This window comes from Gopherus evgoodei, chromosome 8 (assembly GCF_007399415.2).
Source record: "Gopherus evgoodei ecotype Sinaloan lineage chromosome 8, rGopEvg1_v1.p, whole genome shotgun sequence".
Taxonomy (NCBI): Eukaryota; Metazoa; Chordata; order Testudines; family Testudinidae; genus Gopherus; species Gopherus evgoodei.
This window is the reverse complement of record NC_044329.1, coordinates 94,446,341-94,460,711: the sequence shown is the minus strand read 5'-3', so window position 1 is coordinate 94,460,711 and position 14,371 is coordinate 94,446,341. Positions and strand designations below refer to the sequence as shown.

The 14,371-nt window shown below is 40.5% G+C and overlaps 1 protein-coding gene across 2 annotated transcripts in view; it reads left to right on the top strand.

Moving 5' to 3' along the window:
- Window positions 1-11,721: 11,721 nt before the first annotated feature.
- DNAJC6 (DnaJ heat shock protein family (Hsp40) member C6) overlaps window positions 11,722-14,371 on the top strand; it is an 86,003-nt gene continuing 83,353 nt past the window's right edge. For both annotated transcript variants that reach the window (XM_030573415.1, XM_030573417.1), the window contains exon 1: window positions 11,722-11,950. In XM_030573415.1, coding sequence (XP_030429275.1) covers window positions 11,929-11,950 — 22 coding nt within the window. In that variant the 5' untranslated portion in view covers window positions 11,722-11,928. The remainder of the gene's footprint in view (window positions 11,951-14,371) is intronic.

Genomic DNA, 14,371 nt, shown 5'->3' with positions numbered 1-14,371 from the left:
AATGAGGCTCTTGGAAAACCTCTTCTTTCACAAAGGGGTTAGGTAAAGATATTTAAATTATTTAAAAACATGCTAATATAGGGACAGTGGGAGTTGCTTGTGTACACATCTCTGACCTTGAATGCTGGTGTGCTCCAGTCACTTGCATGGGACAGATCACTGCTGGATTTCTAGCCATCTTAAGAATCGCATATGCTGTAGTAATCACTGTTGTTGCCATGAGTGTCCGTTCTGTGGGATGAGGATTGCCAGAAGGGAAGGCACTAGGGCAGGAGTCTTCTGAGCACTCGCATTCCCACATGCTACTGAGAAGTGTGATGGAGGGAATGCCAAGTCTAGGAGATGTCTGGATGGAGCCCTTGAAAAGTGACTGCTGTAGGGGGTGGCGAAAAGAATAAATGTGACACCTAATTAAAAATTCCTAATATCTAAAATATATGGGGTTAAATTTATCAAAGTTGCTAAACTGCTGCAACTGTGGAGTAGGAGGAAAACACTGGTGGAAAGATAAGTGTGTGGGAAGGGATGCATTTGAGAATATTTTCTGTTTGCCAATAAGTGTTTAAACTCCTGCTGGTAATGCTGTGTAATCTCCATTTTAAGCAAGCATTCAAATCCAGGGTCTCATTTCCCTGCCTTTACCATCTTGCCCTCCAGTGCCGTTCAGAGGGATATATTTGAACAGTGTCATTTGGGGTTTTCCTTTGTACCCATTATTTTTATTTGCTTTTTGTCTCTGTATTAAACACATTAAATGTTTTAAGAGTCTTCCTTGAGATCATTTGCCTTATCTTTATCCAAACCTACGAAAGAGCAAATGCTGCTGTTTCCACTGTTTTTCAGGCTGTTGTATTTCATAAGACCAGAGGCTCTTTTGGGCATCTCATGCTGCATCTTAGGGAAATTATTCCTCTAGTTATGCAACGTGAATGGCTTAGAACAACATTTGGACATGCTGGAGTTACAACCACTCCTAGATGGATGGAGACCTGCACCTTTGAACTGTAGCTAGAACAACTTTCCCTTTATTATGCTTCTCTCTCTGTCCATTAGTAGCCTCCACCTTTTTTACATGCATGTATAATTTTTCATATCCGGCTTTATAAACATTAATTAGTCCTTAGGCAGTGCATGCTACCCCTATTTTGCAGATGGAGGTATGCGACTTGCCAGAGATCGCTTGCTGACTCTAAGCGTGGGGCTGTAATCCTGTGCACAGTGCATTGGACTACGTGTGTGTAACATTCTGCTGAAGAAGTTACAAAACTACCTGTTGGAGACACGTCCATTCCCTGTTCCCACACAGTAGCTGCAAACGCCATTCTTGGTTGCCTTTCTTCTGCAACTTTTTTTTATTGTTAGGTTTCCCTTAAAGTTACCATATTAGAAGATGATTGTTGCATGTCCAGGTTGTTTTGAATGAGAACACTGTGCATTATTCATAGGATAATAGGACTTGAAGGGACCTCAAGAAGTCATCTAGTCCAGTCCCCTGCACTCATGGCAGGACAAAGTACCTAGACCATTCCTGACAGATGTTTGTCTGGCCTGCTCTTAAAAATCTCCAATGATGGAGATTCCACAACCTCCTAGGCAATTTATTCCAGCGCTTAACTACCCTGACAGGAAGATTTTCCTAATGTCCAGCGTAAACATCCCTTGCTGCAATTTAAGCCCGTTGCTTCTTGTCCTATCCTCAGAGGTTAAGAAGAACAATTTTTCTCCCTCCTCCTAACAACCTTTTATGTACTTCAAAACTGTTCTCACATCCTCTCTGTCTTCTCTTAATGTTCTTAGATTTTAAATTCACTGATACTGTCTCCACTGCTGGCAGTTTTAAAATCTAGATTGGATGTTTTTCTTTAAAAATATAGTCTGGGTATTATTTGGGAGAAGTTCTATGGCCTGTGTTATACAGGATGCCAGACTAGATGATCACAATGGTCTCTTCTGACCTTGTAATCTATGAATCTATGAAAATAGAATTGCTATTCTTTGTGGCATCTACAAACTTTTTTAAGGTCAATTTTTTTAAGAGTTGTAAATTCTTTATATCAGTTCAACACCTGATCACCTTGGGGATAATACTATATTTACATACCACAGCAGGGCATTGCTGGCTCAACATAAAGTACTGTATAAGTATGAAGTGTTGTTTATTTCAAAATTGGCACTCACAGCATGTGCATTCCTCAAGGTTTAATGATGCTATGGATTGGAGTGGTAGTGACTGACTTCAGGAAGTATACTAACACTAATACACTACACCTGGTTGCACTGTCATTTCAGCACTAGGTTTTTAATTTTGAGTTTGTAAGATGGCTGCCACACCTATTCTTTAGTGCAAAGCAGAATCCAGGAGACCCTGAATTGGGGTTGGAACCCCAAAACTCACTTGAAACTGGGTACAACCTGGCAATCTGTGTTAAATCCAACAATTTATTATGATCCTGCTCATCCCAGAGTCCAGCTCTACCTTTTTAGTTGTCTATGCTGTGTACAAAGGGGTGGGGTGTTTGGAGTGTACAGTTAAAGGGAGGGAATGGATGTGTGCGTATTACCTTAGAACAGCCATGGGAGGGCTTGTTAGAGGTTTTAGGCCCTAAACAAATCCACCTTTTTTTAAGGCGAGGAACAGGTCTAGTTTTACGAGGCATACAGTAATTCAATATTGCTGTGCAAATTATCGACAGATACTTGTACTGTGTTCTTAAAGGGTGGATCCAGCCATTGCAGAGAGAAACCTCTTCAATTTGAACTGCATACCATCCCATAGCACTTGAGTCATAAAACCTACCTAAGTTAGTTATTTTACTTCACCTTTCTCCTACAGTCTGAATCCTCCTGTCAGAACACCACACAATTCCCCACTCCATCCCCTGAGTTTAGTACTTTACTGTGAATCTTACGGGTTGTTTTTTTTTAAAAATAAAGTGGTGACAGTTCTGTAATAAACCAAAGTAGGGATTGGGAGCAGGAGGTTTCCTCTGTCTATCCTCTCGTCTAGGGAACCATGTGTTATTTGTATGTTTTGCTGATGGCTGTAGATGTAACCGCAGGTTTATTCTTGGATGGTCTCATCCCTGGAGAATCACTACAGCTATTTGCCATTTGACGTATGTAAATAATTTTTTCCCCCTTGCTTCTACCTGTTTTATAGACTCATAGACTCTAGGACTGGAAGGGACCTCGAAAGGTCATCAAGTCCAGTCCCCTGCCCTCATGGCAGGACCAAATACTGTCTAGACCATCCCTAATAGACATTTATCTAACTTACTCTTAAATATCTCCAGAGATGGAGATTCCACAACTTCCCTAGGCAATCTATTCCAGTGTTTAACTACCCTGACAGTTAGGAACTTTTTCCTAATGTCCAACCTAAATCTCCCTTGCTGCAGTTTAAGCCCATTGCTTCTTGTTTTATCAGTGGAGGCTAAGGTGAACAAGTTTTCTCCCTCCTCCTGATGACATCCTTTTAGATACCTGAAAACTGCTATCATGTCCCCTCTCAGTCTTCTCTTTTCCAAACTAAACAAACCCAATTCCTTCAGCCTTCCTTCATAGGTCATGTTCTCAAGACCTTTAATCATTCTTGTTGCTCTTCTCTGGACCCTCTCCAATTTCTCCACAACTTTCTTGAAATGCGGTGCCCAGAACTGGACACAATACTCCAGTTGAGGCCTAACCAGCGCAGAGTAAAGCGGAAGAATGCCTTCTCGTTCTTGTTTACAACATACCTGTTAATGCATCCCAGAATCACGTTTGCTTTTTTTGCAACAGTATCACACTGTTGACTCATATTAAGCTTGTGGTCCACTATGACCCCTAGATCTCTTTCTGCCATACTCCTTCCTAGACAGTCTCTTCCCATTCTGTATGTGTGAAACTGATTGTTCCTTCCTAAGTGGAGCATTTTGCATTTATCTTTATTGAACTTCATCCTGTTTACCTCAGACCATTTCTCCAATTTGTCCAGATCATTTTGAATTTTGACCCTGTCCTCCAAAGCAGTTGCAATCCCTCCCAGTTTGGTATCATCCGCAAACTTAATAAGCATACTTTCTATGCCAACGTCTAAATCGTTGATGAAGATATTGAACAGAGCCGGTCCCAAAACAGACCCCTGCGGAACCCCACTTGTTATACCTTTCCAGCAGGATTGGGAGCCATTAATAACTACTCTCTGAGTACGGTTATCCAGCCAGTTATGCACCCACCTTATAGTAGCCCCATCTAAATTGTACTTTCCTAGTTTATCTATAAGAATATCATGCGAGACCGTATCAAATGCCTTACTAAAGTCTAGGTATATCACATCCACCGCTTCTCCCTTATCCACAAGGCTCGTTATCCTATCAAAGAATGTTATCAGATTAGTTTGACACGATTTGTTCTTTACAAATCCATGCTGGCTATTCCCTATCACCTTACTACCTTCCAAGTGTTTGCAGATGATTTCTTTAATTACCTGCTCCATTATCTTCCCTGGCACAGAAGTTAAACTAACTGGTCTGTAGTTTCCTGGGTTGTTTTTATTTCCCTTTTTATAGATGGGTACTATATATTATGTGGTGTTTAATTTGTGGCAAGACCTGGCACTAACTAAGATCATGCTCTTTGGTGAACAGCAGCTGTGTATTTGCTCCTGTGTGCGCAGAAGGAGACAGTCCCTGCCTTTGGGATCTTGCAATCTACGGCCTCTGACCTGCAAACTTCTCTACATGACACTTGATTTTTAATTTTCTCCTGGGGATTTAAGGAGCTAAGCTTTGCAGTTTGGCGATGCAAACACCTGGATCAGTGCAGAGATGTATTCATGCTTTTGGCAGGATGATTTTAGAGGCTACTTTGGGAAGGTAATGCTGTCAGCAAAGGAAGAACTTGCTTTTTGGGTAACTCCTTCCTTTGCCCCTCTAATAGTAATGCATCCTTCTGCTCCTGGGGTTATTGTGTCTCTGGTTGCTTCATTATTTTTCCTAATGAAGGAATCTGCATATAGTGTAATGTACATGAATGCAACTGAATCACATTAGGGAACTTTTTTGTATAAATTGTCCAGAAATCCAGGTACATTTTTCCATCTCTGCAGAATGTAACAATTGAAAGAATAACAAAATTGATTACCCCCTCATTTATCTTGAGCACCCATCTCTCTATGTACGTGTGAAAGTTTGGACTGGGCATTCTGGTGACTGAGTCCCTATCAAGACCCATTTTAAAGCTTTTCAAACAGGAGTCTTCATTAATCAAGGAGACAAAAAATCAGTGTGTAGTAGTAAGAAGTCTAGTCACTTCTCCTCAGGGCTCCCTGTCTCTGCTTTGTTCCTCCCCACACCATGCCTCCTAATTAGGAGGTCATCTGTCTGTGTGGTACCCCACTGTACTGCCTCTCTGCTGTCTCTTGAACTCTCAGTGGGTCACTTTTGATGCAAGAGATATTTGATGCATCATTGTGACTGCAAGAAGCCTGGAGGCATCTACCCAGCTGAAGTCTTTTATTGGCAAGACCTGGTTCCTCTTTTAGCTCCACTGGATGACCTTTGTGGCTCTTCCTGGAGTCAGTGGGCAGTAGTTCCATTACTGAATGAATCAGGGCCACTTTGTCATGAAGACCACATAGCCACCATTATGACCATTCAGCAGGTTCAGTGCACTTGGAAGAGCAGTGATTTGAAGAGATGCGAGTCCGTTCACACATCCGAGCAGAGTTCCTCTGGGCAGCGTCCACTGGCTCCCTTGACGCCTTCGAGGAGCAGTGGGTGCTGTCCGGGGTTCTCTGCTCGGTGTCCCTGTCAGGCTCCCTTCTTATGACCCTGTGACCGCACTCCTGGCCCTGTTCTTTTATTAGTTGTTCCCTGGAATCAGTTGGGTTCTGAGGTCCTGTAGATCCTCCCCTTAGGCTGGGGGGTGGGAATCCGTTAGCAATGGGCGGGCTTCTGCCCGCCCAGTTCCCAGAAACCCAATAGGTACTCTAGTGGCACAAGTAGGCATCTGTCATTCTAGTCTGATGCTGACCCACAACACTGGAAAGGACTTAGATCAAAAAAGGATCTGGAATTGCAGTGACAGTGTAGTGAAATCTGAATTTGAGTCAGTCCTGATATCAGCTTGCTAAGCTTTAGAGCTCCTTTACTTCATAAGCCAAACAGCACGCTAAGGGTTTTCTTTGCCTATTATAACAATTAATTTATTTCTCTAAAAAGGCAAGTTTACTCTGCAGTAACCAAATATGGAATTATAACAAAATGTTCCAGGAATGGAAAGCAACATTTAATAAGATGATTGTACTTGTCCTAAGGAAAATACCAAGGGAAAGAACACTCTCTTCTGCTCAGCTGTTAGATATAACAGAGAGTGCACATTAACTGAATCATCTGTTCCTAAATAAGTTGCCTAACTACATATAAACCAACGCCTGATAAACAGGCACTTTATTCTTATGATAAACTTTGTATTTACATCTAGCATTTTGTATCCAAGAATCTGAAAGCATTTCACAAACATTTAATTAAATCTCTCAATTCCTACGAAGGAGGGAAGCGTTCTTATCCCCGTTTTACAAATGGATAAATGGAGACACATACTTGTAAGTGTCTTATCCAAGACCCCAGAGTCTATTAGCGCCATGGGTGCAACTTGGAATCCTAGTTCTAGGTTCTCTCCACTAGACCATAAAACTATCACTTCTCAAGATACCGTTTGTGATATTTGTGACAATTTACCTTAAGTCCACATAACTCCCTTGATACTAGGAAGCCTGTTGACTTGTTACTGTTCATTAAAACTCTTTCTCTGTGTATGAGTTGGGCAATTGTTTCATGTGGGGAGGCAATCAGTTTATAAGCCTCTTCCATTCTCTCCAATACCTCCTACTGGTAAGAAAGGGCTAAATTCTAGCACTACTGTACTTTTCAGTGTCATTACTAGAAAGTTACTGATGTTACCGATATTACAGTAAATGATTAGCACTTATTTTTCAGATAATCTGCTGCTGAGAGTGGAGCACACCTGCTTCAAGATTCTCTTTCCATCACTTATTGGTGGAGGTTTTAACTGCTTTTATCTTTGGTAATCTACCATCAGGATGTCTGTCTTGGTACTAATCTTGTACATTAGTTTCTGTTGTGAGACGCTTCAGAGCCAATAGACTGAACCTGATTCTTCCCTGCCACTTGTGTAAATCACAGGGTAATACTTTACCCAGTTGTAAATGACGACATAAGGTTCAGGGCAACGCAGAACCAGGCCCACTATGAGAAAATGATCTTGAACATGCCTTTGCCAGATCATATGCTAAGAATGCCCCAAATGATTGTAGTCAGCACTTAGCTGTCTTGAACTGGGGGAAGAACTTCCAACATTCGTTAGCTTTTCGTTTCGCTTTCAGCCAATAATTCAAAGATGACCTCTTTCCAAAGCCACAAACTTTAAAGGGTTTATATGGTGAGCAAAGAATGGCTATGCCAAGCACTTCCTAATAGATTAGATCACTTTTCTTCAGTGCATGAAGGGGATCTAGGACTTTATTGATAACATCCATGGGGACATGTTAGAGTAGACAGAGTGAGGAAGAGCACTGCATGGTTGGTTTTATGGATTTTTTTTTTTAATGGCGGTAGTAATATGAGGAGGCATCTTGAGTTTAAAAAGCCTGTACAAAAGAAGAATCGGGTTACACATTTTTTACTTTCCCATTTGTTTGTGAATGCCCATTTCCTTACAGGAACAAACACTCACTCAAATGCTTTCTTCACCTATCCCCTTCAGCAAGGCTGTCTGTGCTCAACCAGTTCTCACTGGTGCAGTCAAATTCCAAGCCTGGATAGTATAAGTTCTGGGTTACATTTTTGCCGTATTAAAACCTGTCCCCCAATTCCTACCATGTTATCTTCCATTTCATTTAATGTATAAAACATGCCCTGGGTGTAGGGCTCTTCTCTGGCCAGCAGGCATTACCATAGAGCATTTCACCAGAGGTCTGATTTTCAGAGTCACTGACCATCCACATTCTCCATTGACATCAATGGGAATTTCTGGTGCCTGGAACCTTTGAAATTCATCTGGGTGATCTTAATTTCAGAAGCAACAGCCTGATATTTCAACACGCATCTGCTCCCTTCCTGGTGCTTAGCACTCTCTTACTCACCAAGATTGATTAAAGTAGTGTCTTTTGTTTGTTCAGTCAAACCACATTTGTTTGAATCCTTTCGGTTTGTGGAATACTTTGGTTCAGCTCCCCTCCCCTGTGAATTCCATGTATACAACCAAGCTGCATGAAAAGCAAATATTTAGTAATTTAGCTTCACTGCTTGTATTCTACTTAGTTCATTGTTCCTTTTGGCTGTGATGTTTCTCAGAGCTGGGTCTTTGGGCCCCTCTAAAAGCTTGAGCTTCTCAGACTTCAGAGAACTGGAAATGTAAAAGACATTACAGTTACAGACAAAGTTTCTAGCCCGTTTTCCTTTTCACATGTAAAGACATAAATTGAAAGGAAACTTCACTTTCATTTCTGCAGCTGGGAGCTGGAAGGTGTCTGATCAGCATAACATACTTTTATGTAAAAAGTTAGTCAAATTTGGGATCTGTCTAAGGGAGTCCTCTTTCAAAATCACTCTTAAATCCTTCTGTTGGCCCTGTCCAAACTGAGATAAAGTTGGACAGAGAGAATTGTTTTGCAAATCTGTGCAAAATATTAAGACCAACTGTGAATCAAATAAGCTAAAGAGGAGCTGGACTGGTCTGTATTTGGACTGTATAACATCAACCATCCCCAGGACGTTGTGGACTTAGCACCTGGAAAGATTGGGGTTGGGTAGTGGGGGGAGTAGTTTCCAGGGAGGAAAGAGACAGGAGGAATCAGCAGAGTTCTACTCCCCCGCCCATCCACCTCCTATTTGAGTTATGGTATGTTCCTCCAGGCTTCTTCAATGAAAATATTGTGAATAAAACATCTTTCTTAATCATCATTGCTGTATTCAATGTTACAGAAATCGTGACTCGGGAAGCTTCAGTTCACCAGCCTGATTCATGAGGAAAGTGAGTCAGTATTTGACAGTAGATTTGGCAAAACAGGGAGATGTGACTTGTGTCTGTGGTGCTCTGTCCAAAGGTTCACTGGGAACTGAGTACATTGTGTACGAGCAAAGATGATCCTTGAAAACAGAGAACAATGTCATGCCATTTCTATCACTCTGGACTATTTGTTTAAGAACATGCCTGAAATTGTTCTTTATTTTTGTTGAAACCTGTAGTGGGCCTGAGTTAAACTTTTGATTTAAAAGTGACAGATAAGCATAGGAATTGCAAAGGTCACTATTGTAGTATCTGATTCATCGTGGAGCATGAGATGCTTGGGTTTATTTTTATCAGAATATTCAAAGTGTCTAATACTTACAAGCAACCTCCTGTGTACAATGGTCTTTAGACAGGTGGGACAAGGAGGAGAGCTCTGTGAAGCTGGGCTGTTCCAGGAGGACAAACAACTATAACTAAACTGACTTAGAGTCAAGTAACCTCTGGCTGGGCTGAGAGCACTTCAGGGGCCTCATTCTCAGAAGTAACCCGAACGTACTTACGTAGCGGCCTGGAGCAGACTGAGTAATGTACAGTAGGAAAAATGCTTTGTGGCATCATTTCCCTGCCACAGCCAGCATCAGGATCCTTCACACTTTCCTTCTCTATGTCCCTCTCAGTCCTTTCCTCTTGTTGTTCTGTCTGGTCTTGCCTACGCTAGATTATTGGGGGAAGTGGTCCAGGACTTCCTTACAGTCTGTGGGAGTGTTGGTGAAGAGAGGACATTGGTGGTGTTACCATGGTGTCATCTCACCCTGTTCAGAGCAGGTCTAGGTGACGTGATGGTAAAAAAGGCAGTGCCCTATCCATTCAAGTGCTCCCACCGGTGCTGGTGAGACTTCCCCTGTAAAAGACTAGTGTAGACGCACAGCCTGCGTTTCCTTCACATGCATTCTCAGCTTCCCACCTTCAGTATGGCTGCCCTAGGCTTAGAACAAGCTCCCACTTCTCCAGAAAGTGCCCCTTCTTCTACATCCCACTCTATTGTTTGCCGTGTTGTTGTAGCTGTGGTGGTCCCAGCCTATGAGAGAGAGAAGGTGGGTGAGGTAATATCTTTTATTGGACCAGTTTCTGTTGGTGAAGAGCCAACTTTTGAGTTTACACAGAACTGAAGAGGAGCTCTGTGAAAGCGTGTTTCTTTCACCAGAAGAAGTTGGTCCAATAGAAGATATCTTACCCACCTTATTGCTGTGTTGATAATCTTGGATTAAGCAAGAGCCTTAGGGCTGGGAGTGTGATTCACTAAATTTGTAATTATTTATGGCCTCAGGCATACGGGGGCAGATTTTCAGCTGCTCAGTATTTATAGTTGGGGACAGATTTTTCAAAAGATCTTAGCACCCACAAGCTCCCACTTGGACACTTCAGGTCAGATTTTCAAAATAACTCAGTATCCAATGACAGTGAGGTCATCTTCTGAAACTGCAGCTCTTCAGGTCCTATATAAATACTTACAGGCAATATCTGAAAAAAAACCCACATATAATGATGTACATTCCATATTTAATGCTGGCAAATATACTGGGCCTTTGTTCTTGTGAATCTTAATCTGGCTGGTGTATGTGTATCTTGTAATGGATGGACTCCAAATTTCTAAAGAGTGTGTCACAGGCCTGATACTGCTAAAAGGTAAAGAAGATTCTCCATAGTATAAGCAAGAGTGGTTGTACTTTTGGAGCAGGTGGTCCAGATTTTATATAATCTGCCACTGTACAGTTGCAAGTGGGCAGCATGAGTGACAATGACAAAGCCTTAAGTACCAATATAGATAAACAGACATTTAAAAAAACAATAACTATGAAATTAATCTTAAAAAAAGAAAAAATCTATTATCAAAACTGAATAAGAATCTTCTAAAGTTTTACTTTGAAGAGTGCTTCCCAGTGATACTTCTAGGCTAATCTTAGTTGGAGTCCTACAAAATGTATTAGTTACCCATATGCTAATTAGCTAAGGCTGGTTGTCACCACAAGGGACTTGGGCAATACCATAGGGGTTTTTTTAAGGCTTCTGTTTCATAGACTGTGGACTGTTCCATGACTTGTGGATTCCACTCCTGCTGCTTTCAGGCACACTATCTGGATGCGCACTGCTACAATGCACCTTCAAGTGCTCCCCCACTCACTGGCTAGGTAAAACTATCACTGGAACTAGTTTGGAAACATCATGCTTAGATGAAACAGAATGCATAGCCCATAATCCTGCTGCAGCCATAGTTGCACTGTGTTAAGGATTATGAGATGAATAGTAATCAAATTTTACTAATAATTAGCTAGGGCACTTACAGATCCACGTAACAGGGGTCATGCTTCAAGTCCACTACAATATAGTCTCTTTACTCCATAATATTTTTTGGATTTACACTGATTGTTTAATGCAATAAGAGATTAGAATTATGATGATCTGTAGCCACAAGTATCTGCATTTCTAATCCATCTCGCTTATTAGATGCCTTTTGATTTCAAGGCTTTCTACAAAGAACACCTGTTGGGTGCTGTTTTGCCTACATGCTCTTTTATCACTGATATTTTTCCAAAGGATTTAGATTTTTTTAAAAATGAAACTTGATTCAGAACTGAATTAAGGGAAAATCCTTTGACTCCAAATCCTACTCCATGCCACATTTTAGAAAATGTGTTATGTCTGCTTACATCCTCATCCTTCCTTGCTTCTGTATAATTCTAACTATAACCCAATACCAGACACAGTTGCATACAATTATCACACATCAGTGCCCTGGCTTGATGGACATAGCCTCCATGACCTATGACTGGCCGTGAATGACAAATCAAAAGTCAGCATTTCACAAATCAGCTGGGCTTCCTGCTGATCCGCAGCAAGAGGAGGAAGAGGAGAATGAAAGAATCTGAAAATAAAGGTAAGAAAAGACCATAAAGGGAATTGCATACAATAGATGAAAAATGAGTTGGTGCATAATTAAATAAGTAGGACTGTTTACAGTACATTCTGCTGAGTAACCATTTTAAAAATGCATCCTGCATCTTTGATGCAAAGATCCCAGTAAAAAAAAAAATGCAGTTATATAATATGCTGAGGGAAAGATTTCGCATCAGCATCTGCTTCTGATTTCAAATATCACATATTACCATTTGATGACAAGCTAAGATGCTGAATTTAGCAAGTGCATAGCTGAGTATTTAGTATTTGAATAACTGAAAAAACATCCCTTTTTCCACATACCTAGCTAATTATGTATTGATCATTAAAGCTTTGTTTGACTACCTAAATGTATATTTAATATTATGTCATCATCTGAGCATATTACCTTCAATAGAGAAAAATAATGTGATGTTTTCAGGTTAAAATGATAATGGCATGGTGTGATTAGTAGCTGAGTACATCTCTGTTTCCGAGGGAAAGATTAATCAGGTATATGTTTAAGAATAAAATATTTAATATAAAGAAATACAGGCATTCAGTCTTTTCAGGACATATGGTCAAACTGACCTTCATAGCTAGAAAATTTTGAAAATGATATTTCAGTTCAGAAAAGACTTTAACACTTTTTGGTTAAATGTAGTTTGCTTTGACCTTATTAGGACAGATGCAAACAAGATTTCTCTGAGAGGTGAAGGCAGAAACAAATAATAACAGAACATCAGATATGTTTCTGAGGCTGTGAATTAAACTACCATTTTGAAGGTACATATTCCATACTGAAGTGTTTCCAGGTTCCTCAGGCTTTAAAACATGAAATGTTTTATGTCTTCCTGATATATTCTTGCCCTATATTGCTGGAATGAAAACGCCTGCAGCACTGGAAAATTGAACCCTGTATTCAGATACTGAATTTGGATTAGGGCCTCCATCTTCTAACATCCCCTAAACTGAGGGTTTTCTCCGACTCATAGCATCATTCAAGGGGGGAAAAATCAAGTAATTTAGATGGTACACACAGCATTAAGACAACACTGGCTGTGCTATATTTAGTCAGCTGTGACAGAGCCTGCTTGTTCGTAGTCCCAGAAATGTTAACAGCTGATACATGCAGTATTTTTGAGCTCTCTGTCTTTTAAGGAGGAATCAAGTTTTGCCCTTGAGTACTGTTTTTTACTGCATGTCATTGATAGTGTTCAAGGCAATGTTCAATTGCTGACTGAACTAATCTGTTTCACATACGGCTTTACCCTGGTGCAGATTAATCCTGGATGTAGCCAGATAGGGTAGGCCCCCAAGCCTGTTCTGTTGCCTGCTGTATGTTTTTATTTCTCTCTCTCTCCCCCTGCCCCACAACCTTTTTGACAGAGTTGTGTATTTTTTATAAGAATTTTCTAAAACTGCTTCTACTTGGATGAGGAACTTAACAGGAAACAGTTGTCAAAGGAAGTCAGTTTACTTTGATGGTGGAGAGAGTGTAGCATTTGAAATGCCCTGTACAGAGGATTTTTGGATCAACACTAAAGAAACTAGTCCTACAGTCTCAGAGCATATAAATAAATGATGGTGCTTTTAATCTAATATCTAATATACACTCAGGATTCTGTATCCTGACACTGTAGGTCTGTTTAGATTTCAATTATCAGTGTTAGAGCCTGTGTACTGTAGATAAGGACATAATATCTACACAACTAATGAATAATGTGGAAGTGATTTCTGCTCTTGAGCCAATATGCTTTGGAAGCATTCAGAAATGTATTATCTAATGCTAAGGTATTGTGAGAATCTATTCTTCATTGTGTGTGTCACACACCTGTTAACACTAAGGCAAAGAGAGGAGAATAAACCTCTATAAATAATATAGTCTATAAACCAAAATTGTAACACTATCAGATAAATAGGGTGCCATAATTTCCATTCACTTTAAAAATCAGATATAATGAGATGCTGATTCACCTTGGTATTGATGCATAAGCAGCTGTGTAAAGCCGCTTAAATGAAAATACCCATAAATATTATTTTATACACACTAATTATTTATATAACAATAGCATGTAAAGGCCCCAGCAGACACTGGAGCCTCATTGTGCTAGGCTCTGCACATACTCATAGAGAGAGACAGTCCCTGTCCTGAAGAGCTTGCAAACTTCATAGACAAAAATATGCAAAGAGTGGAAGAAGAGATGCAATCCCTGTGTAGTAGTTGGGGCATGGACACAGAGAGATTAAGAGAGTTGCACAAGGTCACACAGGAAGGCTGTGGCAAAGTTAGGAATTAGACCCTGATCTCCTGAAACTGGTTTTCAATTAGAAATTGAGGTTTTGGTTAAACTAAATGTCTGCAATCCATGGGATTTTTTTCATAAAAAAACAGACCATCCAGACATTTAAAAAAAAATTT